Source organism: Dipodomys ordii, unplaced genomic scaffold (genome assembly GCF_000151885.1).
Source record: "Dipodomys ordii isolate 6190 unplaced genomic scaffold, Dord_2.0 Scaffold127, whole genome shotgun sequence".
Taxonomy (NCBI): Eukaryota; Metazoa; Chordata; class Mammalia; order Rodentia; family Heteromyidae; genus Dipodomys; species Dipodomys ordii.
This window is the reverse complement of record NW_012267343.1, coordinates 1,959,221-1,982,242: the sequence shown is the minus strand read 5'-3', so window position 1 is coordinate 1,982,242 and position 23,022 is coordinate 1,959,221. Positions and strand designations below refer to the sequence as shown.

General features: G+C 44.4%; 1 protein-coding gene across 7 annotated transcripts in view; it reads right to left on the bottom strand.

The window, feature by feature from the left end:
• Cdk5rap2 (CDK5 regulatory subunit associated protein 2) overlaps window positions 1-23,022 on the bottom strand; it is a 186,205-nt gene that overhangs the window by 7,660 nt on the left and 155,523 nt on the right. For 5 of the 7 annotated variants that reach the window (XM_013030170.1, XM_013030173.1, XM_013030169.1 and 2 more), the window contains 8 exons: window positions 19,453-19,572; window positions 15,310-15,426; window positions 12,983-13,151; window positions 11,585-11,709; window positions 10,207-10,455; window positions 9,152-9,220; window positions 8,038-8,297; window positions 5,253-5,396 (listed from right to left, as the gene is read on the bottom strand). In XM_013030170.1, coding sequence (XP_012885624.1) covers window positions 5,253-5,396; window positions 8,038-8,297; window positions 9,152-9,220; window positions 10,207-10,455; window positions 11,585-11,709; window positions 12,983-13,151; window positions 15,310-15,426; window positions 19,453-19,572 — 1,253 coding nt within the window. Of the gene's footprint in view, window positions 1-2,043; window positions 2,142-5,252; window positions 5,397-8,037; window positions 8,298-9,151; window positions 9,221-10,206; window positions 10,456-11,584; window positions 11,710-12,982; window positions 13,152-15,309; window positions 15,427-19,452; window positions 19,573-23,022 lie in introns of all 7 variants that reach the window. The other 2 variants (XR_001175598.1, XR_001175597.1) reach the window with 1 other exon arrangement.

The following is a 23,022-nucleotide window of genomic DNA, read 5'->3' as shown; positions in this document are numbered from 1 at the left end:
ATGTGCTTGGGAGACCTTGGGTGAAAGTCAGATGGGTTTAACTCTATGGATTAATTTCTGGATCTCCTATTCTATTCTATCCATCTGCCTTTGTGATAATTACCATGCTGCTTCTGTTACCATGGCTCCGTAATATAACCTAGCTAGGCATTGCAATACTTAAAGCATTGCTTTTTTTTCTTTTGTTTTCTTTTTTTATTGTCAGTTTTCTTAAGGACTACTTTGTCTATTCAGAATCGTCCATTCTGCATATGAATTTCAATAGTTTTTTTTTCTATTTCATGGGTTTTTATAGGGGTTACACTGAATCTTTCACAATATGGCCCTTTTCACAAAATTGATTCTGCGATCCATGAACAAGAAGGTCTCTCCATCTTTTAGTGTCTCTTTCAATTTCTTTTCTTCAGTGTTCTGTAGTGTTCATTGTAGAGGTATTTTACCTCCAATTAAGTTTATTCCTAGGTATTTTCCCCAGACTCTTCTCAATGAGATTGTTTTCCTCATTACTTACTCAGTCTGTTTGTAATTAGTATATACAGATTTTTGTGTGTCGATTTTATATCCTGCTATTTTGCTGAAAGTGTTTTTCCTGATCTAAGAGGACTTTTGAAATCTTTAGGATCTTACAAGTATAGAATCATTCCATCTAAAAATAGGGATAATTTAATTTCTTCCCTTTCTATTTGTATCCATCTGACTCCTATCCAAGCACAATACTGAATGAGAATGGATAGAGAATTGATAGGGTAGATATTCTTGTCTCACTTCAGACTTCAGAGAAAAAAAAATGTTCTTACTGGGATTGTGCCTTTATTATATTCAAGTACCCTCTTATAGTTTCTTGGGCTGTGTGTGTGTGTGTACACACGTAGGCAGGCACATGACCACAGAGCCATGCTCCCAACCCTGTTTTCTTTACTTATTTTTTGAGTGTCATGTTTATGCCTAGGCCAGCCTGGACCATGACTCTCCTGTTTGCTTCCTACATGGCTAAGGTGCAAGCCATCATGCCCTCACTGATTGGAATGGGGTCAGGTGAATAATTTGGCTGGGCTGGCCTCAAAATCATGATTCTTACAAAATCTGCTACCTAAGTAGTAGGATTACAGGCTTGAGCTACTATGCCTGACTGTTCAAAGCCATCCTATCCTCAGAATAAAACCACCTTGACCATGATGTATGATAATTTTAATGTGTTGTCCCATTCAGTTAGCAAAATATATTAATGAGAACTTTTGTACTGATGTTCTCAAGAAAACTACTCCACAGTTTTCCTTTTTCTTTCTTTTCTCTCTTTCTCTCTCTTTCTCTCTTACATATGTGATATCAGGTTAATACTGGCTTCACAGAAGAAGTTTGGTAGCATTCCTTTCCTTTTATTTTGTGGAATAATTTCAGCACTGATGTTTGTCTTTTTTAAAGGTCTAATACAATTAAGCAGTGAATCCATTACCACTTTAATCTCATTGCTTGTAAAAGATCTCTTTAAATGGTTTCTATCATCTTAATTCAATTTTGGCAAGTGAAATGTTATCTAGAGATTTATGTTCCTCCTAGATTTTCAAGTTTACTTGAATATCAAGTTTTAAAAGTTTTCCTAATGATTCACTGGATTTTATTGGTAACTGTTGTGAGATACGGTTTTCCATCTCTAATTTTAATTATGTGGATCTTCTCCGTCTTTCTTTTGGTTAGTTTGGCTAAGGGATTGTCAATTCTGATTATCTTTGCAAAGCCAAATCTTCGTCGATATTGACTCTTTTAGTCTTGTAGTCTCCATTTCATTATTTCTACCCTAGAGTTTACCCTTTCTTTCTGCCTCCTAATTTGGGGCTTGGCTTATTCTTGTTTTTTTAGGAGCTTATTAAGTTATTTTATCTGGCAATTTAATTTTTTTACTTAGTGTAGGTACCCATCATCATGAACCTTCCTCCTAAAACTGCCTTTGCTGTGTCACAAGGTTCTGGTAAGCTCTCTTTTCATTTTCATTTGATTCTAACACCTTTGTAAGTCCTTCCCTTATTTTTTCCGTGACATACTTACTGATCATTGAAAAGTATAATGTTCAGTCAGGCACCATCTACTTGAATACTTTCCGTAATTTCTTTTGCTGCTGATTTCCAGTTTTATTCCCCTCAGACCTGATAAAATACAGGAAGTTACTTCTGTTTTCTTGCATTTGTTAAGACTTGCTTTATGTACTTAAATGTGATCGACTTTGGAGGAGGAAGTTTCATGGGCTGTTAAGAATCTGTGTTCTGCAGCTATTAGGAAGAACCCTTTGTAGCTGTCTGTTAAATTTGATTCACAGTGTCATTTAACTTTGAAGCTTCATTATTTTTGGGGTAGGGGGGGCTGCAGTCTGGGCAACCTATCATCTGGTGAGAGTAGGGTATTCAAATCACTCCTTCTTGTGTTGGGACCTACTTGTGCTTTCATGTGCTTGCTTAATGAAACTGTGTACACTAACATTCCATGCATAAATGTTTATAATTTTTATATCCTCTTGATGACTGTTCCCTTTATCAAGGTGAAGTGACCTTCTCTGTTTTTTGGGACTGATTTTGTTTGACGTCTACTTTGTTTGATATAACTACCCTTTTTGGCTTTGAAGTTCCATTTGCTTTGTATATCTTTTCCCATCTTTTCCCTTTAAGCCTATTTTTTCCTTTGCCAGTAGGCAATAAATGGTTGCCTTAATTTTTAATCCAATCTGCCCATCTTGTGTCTCTTGACTGGAAAATCCTGACAACTGACATTCAGTTATTACTGAAAAGTATAAAGTAATTCTTGTCATATTGCTGTTTTTGTAATGTCTCAGTCTTTCCCACTCATTTGTTTATTTACTCATCTAGGGAGATTTATTCTTTCCATATTCTCATGGTTGTATTTATCTTCCTTTTTGGTGTATAAAATTCCTTTGAGTAGTATCTTCTACAATGCTGGATGATCATAAATTCCCTTAGCTTTTGTTTACATGGAAAGTTTTTATTTCTCCTTCAATTATAAAGGACAGCTCCACTAGATACAGTAAGCTAAGATGGCAGTTATTTTCTGCCAGGAATTAAAATACATTATTCTTATTAAAAAAATGAAAACAATTTCTTAATGTAGGTTGACCCTCTATAATCTGAAAATCCAAAACTTTCAGCTGATGCATTTTGGGTTGTAGGTCTTCAGATCAGGGATAATCAACCCATAATATTCAAATCTAAAAAAAAAAAACAAAACAAAACTCTAAGAACACTGCTGGGTCCCAAACACTGCAAATAATGGATTCCCAATCTATATCACCAAGAAATCCAGTGGGCACATTTCTCTGATTGCTTCATAAATTTATTTTTTAAACAAGTGGTTTGATTTAGGATTCAAATAAGATCCACACTTTGCATTTACGATCTCTTAATGCTTTTTAATCCTATGGCTCTCAAAGCTCACAGGAAGGTTTGTAAAGCCCATGTAGGGCTGTCCCCAGAGCGGCTGACTCAGTGGTCTACAGTGAGGCCTGAGAAAATGAGTTTTTGACAATTTCCAGATGACTCTGATAACTGAGGTCCAGGAACCATACTTATGAGCCACTCTAAATCTACATGCTCCCATCCGACTCCTACACCCCTTCCTTTTCTACTAGGATACAATAGGTTATGCTGTCCATTTCCTGTCTAGATCCTCTCGAAGCCCTAGCTCCTTTCAGTGAGAAGAGGCATTTAGAAACCACAATGGGAACATTAGTGGTGCTTGCTGGTATTGAATTGGATTTTATTTCTTCAGCCTTCTATGTAGAGTGAGTTAGCAAATTCTTTAATAGAAAATACACCAAGAGTTCACTTTGATGTTTACAATACAAATTTAAAATCAACGGGGCCTTTATTTCTTCAATTTCATATTTCTCTCTTTTCTCTTACAGTAAAAACCTCAGTCTTAATGAAATTACATGATTTGCTTTTCTTTACAATAGAAATGTAATAGTTTCAGAATATCAGTATCAATATCTTACCAACGATATAACCATTGAAGACAATATTTTCATTAAATGTCTGGCGGCTCTTTGTGTCCTTGGAGTATTTTCCTAGGGATGTATGGTCAAGCGATTCTGGGGCAGTCACTGAAATGTGTCCTCAAGTGCCACATAGTAGAGTTGGCTTATTTCATCTTGCTGAGAGCTTTTAGAAACTGTTTTCTCCGTTTTCTTTAACTTATAATTATGTAACATATTTTTATAGCTTCAAAGTCAAATCTATGAGGCAAGGTCTATTTAGAGCAATCAACATGTCCCTCAATCTCTCCCGTCACATCCCTATGAGTAGCCTGTTGGGTTGGTATTGTTTATCCTCCACTTAAAAATTATTATAATCAAGTTGTGTCTTCACCTAACTTTCTCATATAAACTGATGCACATGGTCTAGAGAGGGCACATTAAATGCAAAAGGTAAATTAACGACACTCAAAGAAAACAGCAGATAGTAAAAAGCCATTGCACTTGCTGCTACAAACTGAAGTATGTCTTACACACATTTCACACCAAGCAAAAGGCACTGCATGAAACACAGGCTGTGTTAGAAAAGTGGCCAGAGGCAATTTAACACTACCCAGGGGTCTGTGTACACGGGAAACCACACCAGAGCATCGCTAAGGTCTTTCTCCTGGCTCTAGAGTTCTATAAATTGAAAGATATATAACCAATTGCCAGAGAGACCTTCAGGAAGAGAATGAATCAGCATGAGTGCTAACAGTCCCTGGACTGATTTACAAGTGGGAGAAGATCACTATATGTTTATTACATATGCATTATGTTATATAGTTATATGCTATACATAGTTATATGCTAAGGACAAAAACATTCTATTGAGAGTGCTTACCTCACAAATGTTACCCTTAAAAGTCATCTGAGGCAGATACTAGTGTACTAGAGTTTAGGAGTATGTAAAGAAAGTATTCACTCATTCATCACCCATCCACTTGTTTGTTTAAAAATATGAGAAAAATTGATAGATGGTGGTGGCTTATGCTTATAATCTTAGCTGCTCAAGGACTGAAATCTAGAGGATCACAGTTTGAAGTCAGCCCAACCCCATTTCCAGCTCTCAAGGTGTTAGGAATCTAGTAAGAACCCAGAGAAGTCACAATACACCTGGGGTCTCCCTCTTCCCGACACCATCCTACAGAGGGCACAATGGTTAGGGCCAGCCCTGGGCTGAGCAAGAAAGGGACCTCAACACAAGCCCACCTCCAAAGCACGTGTCACTACCTACCTGCTCACAGTGAAGGGAACACTGGCCATTTGGGGGCAGTGAGACTCTCCAGAGGAGCTGCAGCAGCCTTGAGGCCTCTTCCAGGACCAGCTTGGCTGCACCCACACTGAAGACAAACTTGCTCAGAGTCACCAGGTGTGGACCCTGGGGGACAAATAGCTGTTAGTACTGTGTTGACAGAGATTAGCAGCAAAGAAGCTGGAACACACAGTGTGAATCTCCAGACTGAAGGGCCTATGTTTCGCAAGCCAAGCAGGAGCTCGATACCATATGACATCAATTCATGGTTGTTAAATGCCAATGAATTGTAAATTATGAGAGGATTTCTGGGTGGAGACCTAGACCAATGAATCACTGATGACCGCCACATTATCCATGTTATCACACCTAGAAGAGCCACGGCAGAGCCACTCACACCACTCTACGGCCCACAGAAAACCTCCCACGCAAATGAACCCAACAACACACACATTCCGGCCCTCCAAAGTCTGTCTTACTCTCTCTGCTCCCAGAAGCAAACTCACATAGAGGGTGGGGTCAAGGTCATGACAAAGAACATGACTAAGAGATGGGGAAATATCTGAAAAAGAAGAAAACAAATCTAAAGAACATTTGCCTTCACAAGCAGTGAAAAAAATAAAACCACCTCTAGATAGCAAATGGACAGAAAAAAAATCCAAAATAAAAAATACTCTTCAAAGACAAAGATGAACTAAGACAGATTCTTGTTCACAGACAAAATCTTTTAGGAAAGTAAAGCATTAATAATTATCAAGATCCCTATAAAGTTCATGACCTTTAACTGATCATTCTCCTTCATAGCTGATCAGAGATACTCACTGCAGTTTTTATGTTGAACGAACAGTGAAAGAGAAAATAAATGATATTATATCTATATGTTGACTTACTGGGCAGCCATGACAAGTATCAGGAAATATTTAATGAGATAGGAAAAGTGTTAATACTATGTTAGCTGAAATACAGGAAACATATTTTTATGGATAGGTTATTTGATAAACTTTATGATTTATGAATGGACTAAAATATGTCAAAATTTTAAGCAATCACCTCTAAGTGGTATTTTAGTACATAGTGTGTGTGTGTGTGTGTGTGTGTGTGTGTGTGTGTGTGCATGCACACATGCCAGTCTCAGTCCTGGGGCTTGAACTCAGAGCCTGGGTGCTGCCCCTGAGCTTTATATGCTCAGGGCTAGTGCTCAGTGGTTACTTAGGGCAAAGAGTCTCATCAACTTTCCTGCTTAGGCTGGCTTTGAGTCTTGATCCTCAGATCTCAGCCTCCTGAATAGCTAGAATTACAGGCGTGAACCACCAATGCCTGGCTTTAGTAAAAATTTTAAATGCTTTTCTACAATTTCTAGCTTTTACATATGAAATATTTTCATCCGAAAAGAACAAGAATTTTATTATTATCTGTTAATTTACTCAACAAATATTTACCAAGCACATACTTGACACTAGGCCTTGTGCTAAGTAGTGGTGTTAGTGGTGTTAAAACTGAGCAAAATGGATACTATCCCTGCTCTCCTGGAGCTTACCATCTAATAGAATATAAAATACAAAATTAATTTGTTGAATATAGTACAACAAAACAAGAAGCCAAAACAGCTATTAGGAAGTGAGGTGCTCAAGTATATTCAATAAATTCTCAGAGGAAGGCCCAGGCACCGTGACTCATGGATGCTGGAGGTCTAGTCCAGCTGGGGCTGGTGGATCTGACCCTGAGCCCTGGAGGAAGTGCAGGAGTTAAGCATATGCCAAGTACATGGGGATATGACAGATGTATCTTAAGATGAGGATTCCAGTATGATGAGGCAGAGAGAATGGGGAGGGGCCCAGTGGCTAAGAGGGTTCCACAGGGAAACCAGGGCTGGGGACAGGATACGGCAGCAGGCAGGGGCACAGAGCACAGCCAGCATGTTCACAGGACAGCTAGGGAAGGGGAGATGGCTGACGGTGAGGAGACAGGCAGAAGCCAGCTCAGGAACCAGAGTCCTCAGAGTCACTGCCTCGGCAGAGGTAGTGGCATCTTCACGGGAGAGACAGACGACCAGTACTGTCCTGGGAGCTGGGAGCAGTGCCACGACACTGAAGGGAAGCACTCAGAATTGAGTTCAAGAGTAGATGGCCTCCAGTCACTTCTCAACGTATCTGAAGTGGGAACGGTATCAACTCCTTCACAGGCGGTTCTGAGGAGTAATGAATAAAGTACCTCTGCAAGCAGAGATGAAGGAACAAGTTCTTTGCTGGGCATCTGTAGAAATCACAGTAACAGATATTAAGATGTGGGTGCAGGTATGGGATGGAATGGCACAGTGTGGTCTGCTTTGGTCTGGCCTGGTCTGGTCTGGTATGCTTCATGAAGACCAGCACCTCTGTCTTCTCCACAGTAGCCCCAGAGCCCAGGTACAGGGGCCTGGCCAGGAAGATCAGGTAGATGAATGGCTGAACAGACAGACAGGCAGATGGACAGAGGATAGTTAAGTGACTGGATAGACAGAAGAAGTCCAGGCACAGAAGAGAGAGCCTGTGAAATAGCTGCAGGCACCCAGGGCAAAACCTCTACAAGCTTCTCACCCAGTGCCAAGCCCCACCTGCCCAACCGCACAGTTCCTCCTACTGGACAAGACCTCTAAGCTTCCCTAGGTTACATTTCTTGGTCCCTCTTTAAGGGCTTGAGGACAATTGCATCACTTGCCTCTCCATGACTTCAGCCAGCCCTTCATAACGCATGAGCATCTCTCCCCACAAGTCTGTGATCAGGTTACCTTTGTCCCCGGCTCTCCACATGTGGGGTTCAGGGCCTCTCGGGTTTGAAGGTCCATTTCTGCAAGGAGCTTGTGGCCCTGGCTGATCTGTTTACAGAGGGCATCATAGTCCTCGGCCAGGCCCAGGATATGGCGGCCACTGCTGCTGGCCCACAGGCGGTGGCTAGTGACCAAGAAGGACACTTGTGCAGTATTGGTGGCCAAGCTGCCACTATCACAGGAAAAGGAGTCCACATCGTTTCCAGAGAGCAGGGGAGTCTCTGAAGATGGAAGGAGGATTCCGATTTATTGGTCAGCACCTGTGTTCAGAGCTCACAACATTACAGACAGCCAGGAGGGCAGACAGACCTTGAGGGAAAACAGGCCTGACCCCTGGGCCTCAGTCCACATCTCACCCACACTAGGCTTACAGATCATCTCTTGGAGAGGTTCAGGTCAATTCACCCCATCTTACAGAGTGCCCACGGTGCAGAAAACCCTAGATGCACAGGATGAGCCAAGACAAGTCTATCTTTTAGCAGCCCAGGGTCTGATGGGAATACGGACACTGCAGGAAATTGAATTGTGCAGTGATTTCAGCCAGAGCTCAAAGGAAAAACATCTATGTACAGAAGGAGAAATCAGAGGAGGCTTCCTGCAAGAAGCAGCCAGTTAGGTGGACTTAATAGGTAGCCAGAATTACATTATACTTGCTGCTTTTTGCCACTGGACCAACAGAACTATGCATGACCAATCCTGTCTGGGGATAGCAGAAAAGGCATTTCACTGAGAAATTTGCATTCCTGATGAGTCTTGAGGAAGTAGTAGGACTTCCACTGGCAGATGGGGACAAAGGAGGTATGGGTGTCACAGAGAGAGGGAAGTATAGTCTATGTGCAGGTTGGTGGCCCATTTGTGCAGCTCCCCTGACACAGAGGGATAAGGCTGGGTCTACAACTGGAGGACCTCAAAACCTACCATAAAGTAGCTACACTTTAAGACAGCGGAAACCCAGTGAGGTATCTGAGATCAAAGACAACTGGCTGTCATCAGGAAGGGGTGACACTTGTCCCTCGATTAAAAAGTCCTGCCCCCATGCTCAACATGCCCACAGTTCCCCACATTGGTTTTCTACCTGATTTTACTGTCACTGCCTGAGTGGAATCAAATGAGTTCTCACTTGGCACGGGACATTTGTCACCATCTACAAATGCAAAAGAGAAGGAACATAGTGTTAGCACGGTTAGCGCTCCTGGAGAAAGGACCGAATGAGAGTACAGTATCGTGCCTCGTGCTCGTACCTTTGCACCTATTCGTTTATCCATACATGCTGCATTTAGGCACATCTTTTCTGGGTACCAGTCTTGCCAGCTTTGTTTGGGACACCGGATCCACAGAGCAACCAAGCCTCAACTGAGTGCTGGGATTGTAGGCACATGCCATCATACCTGGCTAGTCCAAACTTTTGTAGCATCCTTGTCTACATAGCACAATGATAGTCTTGCCTGCTGGATACAAATACCCACTACAAGTAGCATGCTCTAGAGAGTGGGCAGGTGAGCTCAGAGCAGCACTGGAGTCAGAGCTGAAAAGATATCTCCCTCTATCTGCTTGATGTGCCACTTTGGGAAAACCTTGTCCATTCTCTGGGCCTCAATCCCTCACCCACCGCACAGAGAAGGCAGCCGTTAGGGCTCCTGAGAGCCTGACCATTTGCGGTTTGTTCCAGGCCCTGCTGGGGAAGTGGAGAGGGTGTCTTCCTCTCTCCTCCCACCATATCTCTGTAGTGCTACAGAGTACCCATGAGGGAACACCAAACAGATCCACTTATTTCCTACGGACCCTGAGAGATACTAAAAGCCAGAGTGAGAGGCTTAGGTTGTCTTTTAAAGGCAGTTAAGAGGGACTGAAAGGCTTTTCAGCTTCAGAATGGCATGGACAGGACTAAACGGGAAGGGAGAAAGAGGCGGGAAGGGGAGGATGCCCAGAGGAACTGAGGGCAGCTGAAATCCCAAATTCTACTTCGAGAGAACCAAGCCCCCAGTCAGAGAGGTAATGCTATTGTGTCAGAGGTGAGCGCAAACCAGCAGTCAGCTGCACTGGTGTGTAGGGAACACTGTCTGCTGTCCCTGATGAGGCACTTCTGCGGGGCACCCAGATACACATAGTAAGGCAAGACAGGCACCCTACCATGTTTGTCCAGCTGAAGGGACCACTCGGGGATGCACAGGGCCTGCGTGGCTGGAATGAGGGCTCCTTCCTGGGCCTTGTTCGCCCCCTGTGCCAGCTGCTCCTCCAGCCTGCTCCGCAGGGTGCTGTTGGTTTCAATGCTCTTTTCCAGCTGGGCCCGCAGAGCCTGCATCTCGGTCAGGAGGCCATGCAGGTCTCTCAAAGGATCCTGCCCCTTCCAGCCTTCTCCAGACGGCTCAGCTTGGGCCTCTGCAGATATGTGCACAGGGAAGTCTCATTATCCTCCACCATCGGAAGGCTGGCCCTCAGAGGAACCCACTACCACCATCTACCTTCCCCTTCCTAAGAATGAGGTACAATTTAAAATAACAACTCGACTTTTAAAAACAAAAATATTGGCTGACTTAATTGCTGCTATTCCACAGGCTAAATAAGAGCTGGAAATTAATTTTCACTTCTGGCCATAAAAGCCTAGCAAATTGCACACCAAACCCTGAAATTATGTCTAGTAGTAATAAAATCTATTTGGGCTGGAATTATAGAATGAAAGGGGATGATTTTAAGAGCCACAGTATATTAAAAAAAAAAAAAGCCACAACAGCAGGAGTAGGAGAGCAGCTGGAGGAGGAGTGAGCGCTGTGAGATGACCCTTCCCTGGATAAACTTTCAATAGGGAGAAACCATCTGGAAAATTAGTTTTTAAAAATCCCACCATACCTCAAAATTGATTCTGAAATATAAGACCTGTGAGCAGAGTCCCTCTGATCTGGCCATCTCCGAGGAAACACGGAGAAAACCAGGGCCACGTGGAGCCCCACGGTCAGGAGCCATGTCCGGCACAGGCAGGTGCTCCATTAACATGCTTGCTCAATGAATGGGCAAAAGAAATACACACAAGCAGGAAAGGATTTTATTTTGTTTTTCCCTGAGTGCCTACTATGTACCAGGGACGGGGCCAGGACAATTTGCTAAAAAAAAAAAAAAAAAAACAAACACATTCAATTTTCACAGCAACTCCACCCAGTGGATATTAACAGACAAGTTCACAGGGGCAGAAACAGGCCTGAAGGGTGAAGTGACCTGAAAAAGGTCACTAAGCCAGGCTGACTTCAGCTGGCCCAACATGTGAGCCTTAGCCTTCCACATTTCCTGCTACTGTTGAAGAAGAGTGGGCCCCAAGTGAGGTGTGGTGGTATATACCTGAAATTCCAACATTTTGGAAGCTGAGGTAGGAGAATCTGAGTTTAAGGCCAATCTGGACTATAGAGGGAAAACGCTGTCCAATATAAAAAGAGGTAAGGGAGGGAGGAAAAGAGGGAGAGAGGGAAGGAGGGAAGGTAGAAGAGAAGGGGAGCACTTGGCCCCGAGCACCCAGTACCTTGCCACCGCTGCCTGTGCTCTTCATCCAGCTTCTGGTATACCTTCAGCTCCACTCGGAGGGACTGCAGCAGCTCGTTATTCTCTGAGAGCAGCTGCTGCTTTGACATCACCTCCTCCTGTGTCCTGAAATGTCCCAGCATGGAGAAAGAGCTGAATTCTACCCAGAGCCCCCAGGGAAGGTTCACACCACCTGGGCCAAGAGTATGGACAAAAGCAGATGAGTGTGGCCAAGAATTCCCAAGTGCCCTCGCGTCCGGCACTTTGCACACATTCTCTCAGGGAGTCTCCACAAATACCCTAAAGGTACTCTAATCCTGCATTCACAGATATGAGAAAGCAGAACTTGAAAGGCTCCAGTGCCTTCCCAGGTGTGCAGATGTGTAAGGAGAGCCTGGACCTATGCCAGGGCTGATGATGGACAGTGGTCTTGCTATACCCTGCACACTCTGGGCAGGTAGGATGAGGCTGCTCGCCCTGAAGGAAATGGGCACTCATGAACACTACCACAGACAACTGAAAACTCCTGGAACAAGACAGACTCAAAGGGAAACTGCAGAAGAGTGATCCGTATGAATCTTAAAACCTGCAGATTCCTGTCATTCTTCTGCTCAGAATCTCTCAGTGGCCTCCTAGGGCACTCTGAGTAAACCCCAAAATCCTGGGCTAGCCAGTGGCACACAACTGTAATCCCAGCTATGCAGAAGGCAGGGATCATAAGGAGAGTGGTTTGAGGTCAGCCCTAGGCTGACTTCACAAGACCTCCATCTCAGCTTCTAAAATCTCTGCGAAGAACACATGCCTGTATTCTCAGCTACACGGAAAGCCTAAGTCGCAGGATCAGAGTCCAGGCTGGCCTCGGCATAAACTGAGAGACCCTATATGAAAAGTAATTTTTAAAGCAAAAAAGGCTAGGGCATGGTTCAAGTAGTAGAGCACTTGCTCAGCAAGTGCAAGGCCTGAGTTCAAATCCCAGTTCTGCCCCAGTAGAAGAACCAACAAACCACCGCAAAGTTCTCATATGGCTAAGAGGCCAGGTATGATTCAGTATCTGGACCTCCCGGTGCTCTCTACCCTGCCCTGGCCCTCTCCAGAGGCAATGGCCTACCTGCCGGGCTACAGACACTACTCTGTGTCAGGGCCTGGAAGTTCTCACGCCCCCAAGCCACTGCTCTCTGTTCATACAGAATCTTTTCAGATGCCATTTCCTAGATGGAAAGCAACAATCCACTCCCAACCCTCTCCTCCTCCTCAAGACCATCTTCACACATTGTATACCTTCTAGACGGGATATGCCTGTATGTGTGTCCCTTCTGCACACTAGGGGAGGGACAAGCGTGCCTTGTCCCAGCACCCGCATGGGTGGCGGGCAGAGCAGGGGTTGGGAGTCGGGCTGCACCTGCTCAGCTCCCGGGCCAGTTGCTGGTTGTGGCTCTCCCTCTCAGCAAGGTCCTTCCACAGCCTTTCGTTTTCTTCCCTCACTCCCGCACACTCCTGCTGAAGGTGCTCAAAGCTCGCGGCCGTTTTGGAGAGAGACTCTCGTAATTTGTCATTCTCCTTCTGTTTATCTGCAAATACCAAAAAGCGCCACTGAGAAGGGATGCCATTTGTTTCTCCCAACCTTATTACGGAGATACACCACTTCAGCTGGAGCACTCCAAGAATACAAAAAGGAATGAGATTTAATCTGGCATTTATGATTTTGGCATTCCAATTATCTTCCACATTTTGGGCAGATAAATCTGTCAACATCAAGGCTGTAGATTAAACATCACTGGGATGCAATGGGCCTGTTTAATTTTCTATTATATAATGGGCCTTGCAAATCTGGTTACTTTGCCCTCCCCGAGCAAGCTGTGGGCGGAGACCACAGGGGGTGGAGAGTGTTACTAGCCTTTGTGGAGGATGTTGCCCTGGCTGAGGATCAAACTCTCCTGGAAGCACACAGTGGGGACAATGGGGCCAAGAGCAGCGAGCTGGAGGGTGGCGGGGTCTAGTGCAACTCCTCCACTGGCTGACTGGGAACCTTCGCCTTCACTTCCCCATGCCTCCGCTTCCTCTGTGCTCCCGTGATGACGACCGAGCCACCATCTCTGTACAGGGCGTAGCACAGGCTCAGTCAGCTTGTTTGGAGCCACGTGCAGGCAAGCCGTGAGCAAGGGGAGAGGTGCTGGCCGCTGTGTTCCTTCCATCACTATCTGCACGGACTTCCCACGACCCCCGCCACCTGCGCCATCCCACCCAATCTGCACAGCACAGCTCCGAGGCAGGGGCAGTGAGGCTCCCGTGCCACGTGGTGAGGCCTCACAGCCAGGAAGTGGCAGAGCCCAGGGCAGACCCAGGGTCTCTGCCATGCCTCCTTTGTTCAGCTTCGAGACAAAAGTCTAGCTATGTAGCTCGGGCTAGCCTGGAACTCACCATTATGTCACCCAGGCCAGCCTGGAATTTGCAGTCCTCCAACCTCAGTTTCCCCAGTGCTGGGCGCTACCATGCCAGCTTCTGACACCACAGATAAACACAACATGGCCATTTCTCTGCAAGCTTAGGCTCCAGACGGTGTTAAATGCAGACACAACAAACTGCGCATTGCTCCACTCTCTTTACCTCTAACCGTAGGCCTTGTCTGCCTCCTTCCATTCTGAAAGCCCCCAGCTCCTCTGAACTTGAATCATCCTTATTGATCCCTCCCCACCCCTCTAGACTCAGCCCTTGAGGACCAGCAGTTCTGGGGTTAGGTCCTTCAGCTCTCTGGCCTGCATTCCTAGTGGCCTGCTTGAGAGTGTTTGGCTGTCTCCCATCAGACAATAAGCTGCTGAGGGAAGGGACCAGCATTTGTTCGTTTCTGTAGCAGAATCTCATAGACCCTGATGTATATTACAGGAGACCGAGAATGCTTACCAAGTGAGCAAATGACTACAGAGCCTCAGTCTCATCTCTTAAGCCAAATCAGCTCAATATCCCCTAGGGACAGAAGGATAATCTGGCCCAATTCCTACTCTACCACCTTCTGGCTCTGTGACCACAGGCAGGCAATGTTCCCTAGGCCCACTTCTTACCTGCAAAACAGGGCTAGTAATACTTCATTCCATTTCATTTTAAATACTGAAAGATAACTTGACTAAATGCTCTTTGGGAGCTAAACTTCAAATAGGAGGAATTAAGAGGAAGATCTCTATAAGAAACACTGGATAAACTATGTTAGTAGGAGAAGTCTCTGCTTGAGATTTTCCAATAATGTATGTCGAGCCCTTCTCTCTTCCCCAATAAGAGGAGGGTGTAAAGGGGATAAGTAACAAGGAAATGAACTAACATGTTCTGGGACGCTGGTATCGACACTGTGCTGAGGGCCTCATACGACTTATCACAAGCACCTTATGAACCCTAGTTTTCTCATCTATGAAACAGGAATACTTGCTAGATGTGGTGGCTCACACCTATAATCCCAGCTACTGGCCAGGCAGAGATTGGGAGGATCACTATTTGAAGTCAGGCTGGGGGTAAGGGGAAGGGATAACTAATGCAAAAAGGGCTGGAGAGGTGGCTCAAGTGGTAGAGCACCCTTCTAGCAAGCATGAGACCCTGAGTTCAGATCCCAACACCACAAACACATTCAAAAAAATGCGCCTGATACTTCATAACGCTGTTGAGACAATGACAAGCTTTGAATCTAGGTGAGCCAACACAGGGACTATGAGGCCTAGGCTGCGGTGGCCCAGTAATTCTTACCTTTGGATCCTTTCACAAGCATCATACTGAGGGCCTGGTTTTGCTTCCTCAGGAAGTGGATCTCAGATATCAGAGAACTGTGCAGCTCAGAACCATGAGTAAGAGTGTTTGTGGGACCTAAAAAGCACACGGAAACAGTCATTTATGGGTAGCCTATATATATGGATGGATGGAACTTCCCAGAAAATAGTTTTAAGTAATGAAGAAATGCACCATGCAACAAAAACCACTCCTGTGACTGCCAGAAGAAAGGAAAGGAAAAGGAGAAGTGGCTTAAAAATGGGGGGGGGCACTCCCCAATCACCGGCCCTGAGAGTAAACCAAGCAGAGACCTGGCAGGCGGGGCCACCTCAATCACCAGAGCCAGCTGCCTGCTTGGGCCTCATCCTGGAGGACACTCAGCCCCAGGAGCCACCCAGTCCCCAGAGCCACAGCTGATTCCTCCCATTCTGACCTCTCCTATCGGCCTCTAGCCTCTGGAGAGGACCACCAGGACCCCCACACCAAGCGAAATTCTCCTCTCCTCTTCTGCCCCGGCAGCAATCATGACTGATGATTCTTCTCCCCAGATGTCTGGAAGCCCCGAAGACTCCTTTTCAGGCTGAGCACCAAGCTCTAACCTCCCTGCTGCTCTGCCTAAGGAGTTATCATTCTAACCACAATCCTTCCATTGTTCTCTTCAAAACTATCTGGTGGCCTGGCACTGTGAAAGACAAACAAACAAAACGCAAGCTCTGCACTTCTCAGTACAGAGCCAGACCTCCAAGGCTCCCTCCAATCTCACGGTTTCCCTCTACTCACGACCCCATGCCCTCTCTTCTCTGAACCCTCATGTCCTTGAGCACAGCCAGCCACTCCTTCTGTCTTCTGTGCCCTGTGACTACAGCGTGAGGAACTAGCTCCCTTTGCCTACATGCCCAAAGCCCTCCTCACTTGTGAAATCACTCTTTCCAATCCTGGTTCTAAGTGTGCACTTAGCAAGTAGGATCTGTCTTACCAAGCTGTGGCCTCGCTGCTGAAACCCATTGCTTCCTCTAGATCAGCCTACGGCCACCTCTTTCTGGACACCTCCCTTGACCCTCACCCCAGTTCTCCCCTCCCTCAACTTATTCATCTCGCATTACCCGTTTCCTGTTTTCAGCTGCCTTCCCTTGGAGAGCGCTCACTGTGTGCAGGGTGCCTCTTCCAGCCTCTGAGCTGACTGAGTGCACTTGCAACCACAGATGAAATGAGACCCCTGAGTTCTAGGCCATCCTCAGGGCACACCTGAGCAGAAGCCACCGCCCTCAACAAGCCCTGAAGATAGGACTACAAGAAGCCCCTGCTGGTGGATTCAGGGACTTTTTTTTTTTTGCCCCTGTGAAAGGAGAAAACAACAACCCCAACCTCTTCTTTCCTCTGCTTCAGACAATGTCCCAGGAGGCTGAGGTGCTCAGTAATTACTACAGTCATCACAGACACCAATCCCAACCTTCTATCATTCAACTACACAACCTACCTTAGAACTACTTGCCTCTGGGGTTCTTGCTGTATACAAAAATATAAATGTCTATTGTTTATACCTGCTTTTCCTCCTATTTTATTCTGCTGTAGCTGAAAACAGCCTGGTACACAATGGAGCACCAGTAATATACAACCAATTCTCTCAGAAGTTCATTCTCGTTCCACTTTTCTTTTCCTGCCAGGAAGTCATTCATCACATGTCATATGATTTTTTTATGTCTCTCTCCACCATCTTGCTCTACTCTCCTTTTTGAACTCTGCTACCATTTCAGAGATAACTAGGTTGAACTGTGGGTTTGGCTTCATAATAACTGTGACTTCAGACAAGTCACACCACTTTACTGAGTCTTTCTTAACTCAATATAAATGTCTAATGTTGAGCCACGAATGGTGACACACACTTACAATCCCAGATACTCAGGAGGTGGAGGTAGGAGGATCATGACTGAAGCCAATCTGGGCAAAGTTAAAAGAGCTTATCTCAAAAACAAAACAAAAACAAAGAGATGGGGCTATGCTCAGAATGCAGAGCCTAGTACATGCTGACCCTGGTTTAATCCCTGGTACTGGATTTTAAAAAGGGGAAGGAGAGGCTGACATTGCTGCTGTTCTTGCTGTTACCATTTCTGTTAACATCAGGATGGATGGATGGATGGATGGATGGATGGATGGATGGATGGATGGATGGATGGATGGATGGGTGGGTGGGTGGGACTGGGAACAGAAGAGGGACCAAAGAGAGGCCTGAACGAGCTAAGAAAAAAATCTACTGACATCTATACTGACCAAAGTTAAGGTGCACATTGGATAAAGTGCAAAGGAATAACTAAGCCTAAGCCCAAAGAGCAGTCCTGACACAGAATAAACCTGAGAAGTCACGGCCCACTAGCTGGGGCCGTTCCAGTGCTACAAAGCTGGTGTCTCCTCTGAACGCCACCGCAATGAGCCTGAGAGCTGAGGAAGAAGCTCCAAGTCACGAGAACATTTTTCACAATATTCCACCCCAGCACTATAAGAAGTCCTGCCTTTCTCATTTAGCAATATTCCACCCCAGCATTATAAGGAGTCCTGCCTTTCTCAAACCTCCTCCCAAGGGGCACACTCACAGTGGGGGAGGCAAGCCCGCGTTCATTTCTTTGTCTTTTCAGAGACCATGACAACATGGTGAGAACAGAATGTCTTTCCACCAGCGTAAATACTTTATGAATGCCTTTTTGTAAACCTTCCTGTCAGACAGAATTACTCTCCAGAGCAATTGCCCGCTCCATTGTAGCCGGTGGCCATTTGAGCCCCCAAATAATTCTATAATTGGATTTGCCAGGGAAAATGTAAAACAGAATGAATCTAATTCAGGCATTACCAAGAGTGAATGTGAAGGGTCCAGGCGTGTATTTCTTTCCTGTGTTTGATACGACTAATAATTCAGATTAATCAATTTCTGGGGGGCAGGGAGTGGGAGGGCTGCAAGATGGGGTGAAATGAGTGGAAGGCAGAGTGGGAAGGAGAGAGGAGGGGAAAAAGGGAGAAAGGAGGGAGGGAAGGAGAGAGGGAAGGAGAGAAATGGAACCAGTTTATCTTGAAAACTGTAACACATATAAAACTGTAACACTGTCCTAAATTGATGGCTACAGTGGGCTCGCGAGGAATAAGTGGGCTGAGGGACCAAAGACCTTTGATGGAATTCTATCTTTCTATATGTCAATAATCTCACTTCTCAAAACCGGAAATAATTTTGCAGCGCTCCAGTGTTAAACAAGATTCAATAATAAAACAGATGGTGAAAGCAACCATTCGCTGAGTGAGCAGCGAGCAAGGACCTATTGTGACACTACTCCATGTATGTAATCTCACAGTGACCCTTCAGGAAATAAAACGGCGAGGTGGGATACATTGTCCAAAGTCACAAAACTAGTAAACAAAAGGCAGGGAACCACACCCTACAATAGCCAAACCAACTTCAGCTTTTCCCAGCAAATATACCAGGCTCAGTCTACATTCTTAGCGACATGAGCACTCTCGCTCAGGAAGCAAGGACAGATGTCAACAGAAACTGGACAGGACCGTGAACACTAAGGATGCTGCCTTTTGTATAAGTGAGGGGAAGAATAAGAATATATATTTCTATCTGTTTTTTTTTTAACCACTGTAAGGATACAAGCAACAGCCAAGAGGGAAGGAAGGAAGTGAGAACAGACCTAACCAGTAAAGAAGGGAAGTTTTTGGTTTTGAATGATGTGCATGTCTTATCTATAGGAAACTGATGCTCAGTTTTCACAGAAGATCATTTCACTGGGAGCTAACTGTGACTATGCAGGCATACTGGTGACCTTTTCTTGGCATGTGAGTCCCACCAGACTGATAAAATGCTGATATTTTTATAATCTATTATTGATGACAAGATAAAATACAGCTTTGTTCTACTCTAGAATCCTGATGTGCATCTCCACAGCTTCCCAAGTCCAAAGGAGAGTCAGCCTCGAGTCACAGTCCAGAAGCTGGCAGACTCTTTGAGTGATGGAGACAGAAGTGGACTCTTAGCAAGAACCCATCTTGTCCCCAGACTGCAAATGTGTTCCAGGCAAATATATCACCTTGAGGCCCTCACAGGCTCTACTACCCAGTGGGAAGGCCCTACCTTACCTTGTTCCAGTTCAGACCCCTGCCGTTCCAGCTGTTTCCGTAGCTTCTCGTTTGTTTTAATAGATTCTTCTAGGCGTTTCCTCAAAGTTCGAATTTCCTGTATGTGTTCCATTAGTAAGTCTACAGGAAGGAAGAGCATTTTTAATTTAAAGTCTGAAGCCCCGACAAGTTGAATAATTTATAGATTATGTAAGGATCTGGAAATTCCAAACAGTATCTGATGTACTAAGAGAGTCAGCATCTGGCAGGTCCTTCCCAGGCTGGGAGAGGCCAGGCAGTCTCCCACGGCCCACGGCCTTGGTGCCATGATGGTTCTCTCCAGTCCTCCACAAGGAAGCTACGTTACATCATTCCAAAAAATTATATTCCCATACAATTTTAATGCTACCTCTAATGTAGCCTTTTATTCTTCTCAATATCAAATATTAATTTAAAATCTTCCTTATGGTGAAACTAACAGATCACTTTCAAGTCTGTCTGAATTGCCTGAAACTTGATTAAACTACCTCCATAATGAATCCAGATATTGAGACTAATTTTCTGAAAGGAATATGTTATCTACTTACCACTTACTAATTGAAAGCTTAAAATAAAACAACACAATGCTAGTGAGAATGGTAATAAGAACAGTAATCTCAAGAGTGTATCCTGTTAGCGTGAATCTAAAGCACAAGACCTTCTGCAGCTATTTATATTATTCGCCTTAGAAAAGTTCTGTTCCAATGTCTTTCACCAAACAATTCCCATGTAGGGCTCCACTTAACTGCATACATACATTATGATGCAGAATTTCATAGCTATTCCGTTGCATTATAAAACTACATGATGTCATGGAAAAATGTATCGTGTTATTTTGTTAAGTTTTAAACTGATACAAAATTGGTTACTCAATATAATCACCACTCTACATAAAAATATACAAACATGAAAGATAAATGTACAAAAGAAATCAGTTACCTCAGGAAGACAGATTTTAGACTTTTCAAGTATTCTGTTACATTTTATCATATTATTTAGTAATAGATTAAAATTTAAATGTTTCAACTTTCCTTAAGATGAGCATTACTTTTTCTTCCCCAGCCACACCACACTTTTAACAAAGAAAGAGAGAAACAGTTTCAATCTAGAGGTGGCTTTCTAGAGTCAGTGTTTAAAACATAATCACATTAAGTATCCAAAGGCAAAACTAATGTCTTTAATTCATCAATTAGGGTATACTCAGTATGTCTTAGTAATGTTTGTTTTAAAACATTATACTAATGTTATGACCTAGTTTTAATTCCTCCAAAATGACTTTCATTTAAAAGTAGCACAATGTTACAGATCTTTTCCTAATTAAATAGTAATTTTGCCATGAATTTGAATGTTTATGAGATGACTTAATTCCCAGACCTTCAGCTATCTGCTATTAATGCCAGAAGTGTGGCAAGTCTTTTGGTGGCATGGCTGCAGGTCTCAAATGCAGCACAGCACTGAACAGCTCTGTCTGCAACACACTCTGGGCACATCTGGGCACTGTACCTCAGGTCCCTTCCTCGCTGCCTGCACACCTTTCAGAGGCTAGTAAGGCCAGAGTCCATCGGGAGCTTGTCAGTTTTGACTGTTGTCTTCCCTGCTGGTTTACCAGGTCTCAAACTGCTGGCTCTGTGACTATCAAGACAAACCATCTTCCACTGAGGCTTTGGCCAGGGGTTGGACTACTGCCTCGGGCTTGAGGATATGTTCCCAGTCGAACTGGACACCACATATCAATTATGCAGCCATCCTGAGGAGGAAGAAACCCTATACTGGCCTGTCTCCCTTACAGTAAGATCTTCTGACAAATGCTAACTCCTTAAAAATCATAAATCCTCTATGAAATAACTATTTTTTAAAGTATGTATCTTTTGCCTAGTAGTTCTCACTTACAGAATCCATGTTACAAACATGCCCCCAAATAAAAGAAAAAGCTTCAAGTTCAAAGACACTCCCTACGGCATTGTTTACAATTGTGAAATTCTAAAAATGACTTCAATGTTCAGCCACAGGAACATAAGGAAAACTGCAGCTCAGCCATTCAATGGACTGTTGCAAAAGCCACTAAAAGTGACGCTATCTACCAACATGTCAGGAAACTTACAATATAATGTTGAGTGAGAAAAGAACAAGCACTAAATTATGTCTTACACAGGTCACAAATATGACAAAAAGGAAAACATGCAGAGACTAAAAGATTGAAGAGAAACAAAGACTGTGGATAGGTTAGGATGGCTCCCAAGAGCACTGTCCTCTCAGAGGAACAGAGAGAGCCCGAGTCATGGGCCCCAGCAGAACAGAACTAGAAGAGGTGACTCAATGGTTCTCCATGAGATATAAACCAGTGGGGAGGCACACAGGGTGGAGGAGGAAAAGGGGGACCTAGAGGAGGAAGAAAGCGGCACTGATAAGACCAGGATGTGCTGAGGAGAAGATCTCACACATTACCCTTTCCAGCCTCTGGGTGACCATGTGGTAGTCAACTCTCTGCTTCTAGCTCCTTATAACCTCCAGCATCTAAACCAAGTCTCGTGGGAGTCGTCTTTGGGCTCTTGAAAGGACTCACAGAGCCACATTACACTAATTCTGTGCAGAAAGAAGTAGCATCAGGGATAGGAAACAATTTGTGATCTACCTTAAGCTAGAGGAAGACAAAAACTAGAGCCAGAAATGACAGAGAAATCAAATACTCAGAAAACCACAATGATCACACAGAGACATTGCTAGAAACCCCAAGTCTATGAGTCTAGCTGCTGAGGGACCCAGCTGACCCTCATGTCACCCCAAGAATACACACTGCAGGCTCCAAGTATATTTTAGCTGTGTATCAGTCTTTAGAGGAGCCTTAGAGGTCAACCCACATAGGGTGAAGGCTCCTTATAAATTTTCATCTCAAAGAAAAAGGTCTAACTACTTACAAAATTTTTTTTAATTTTAAAAATAATGACCTATACAATCAAGCATTAATAAGAACCTTTAGTGAGGAGATGCCAGCGGGAAGAAAAACCTCTGGAATAAACAAGAGACCAGACTACCAAGTGAGGTCCAAAGTGTATGCCTGACACTCTACACCATGAGCCAAAGACTGCCCACACCTCTCTGTACATTCAGGTTCTCTGCAACACTGCTGGCCACATACACACCTTGTGTGTAGCTACTGTGTGCTTTAACAGGAGAGCCGGGCACCTGCATCAGAGACCACATCCCTACAAAGCCAAAATATTTATGATCTGCTCTTTCCCAGAGAAGTCTACCTGACTGGCTGATATAATCACTGAGTCCTATAGGAGGGAACTGAGATGGCAAGTAGAGGTACAGAGGGAAGGAGGTGTAAGGGCAGGTCCTGGGATCTGATCCACCAGCTCAGCCCACAGCCAGAGGAAGACATGGGTGCTGGGGGCTGAATAGCTCTATCTCAAAACTCCTGTGTTGGACAGAACTAAAAAAATGGCAAAGCCTCCCATGCTCCTGGATTGGAAAGATTAACATCGTGAAAATGGCAATACTTCCCAAGGCTATCTACAAATTCAACGCAATACCTATCAAAATTCCAAC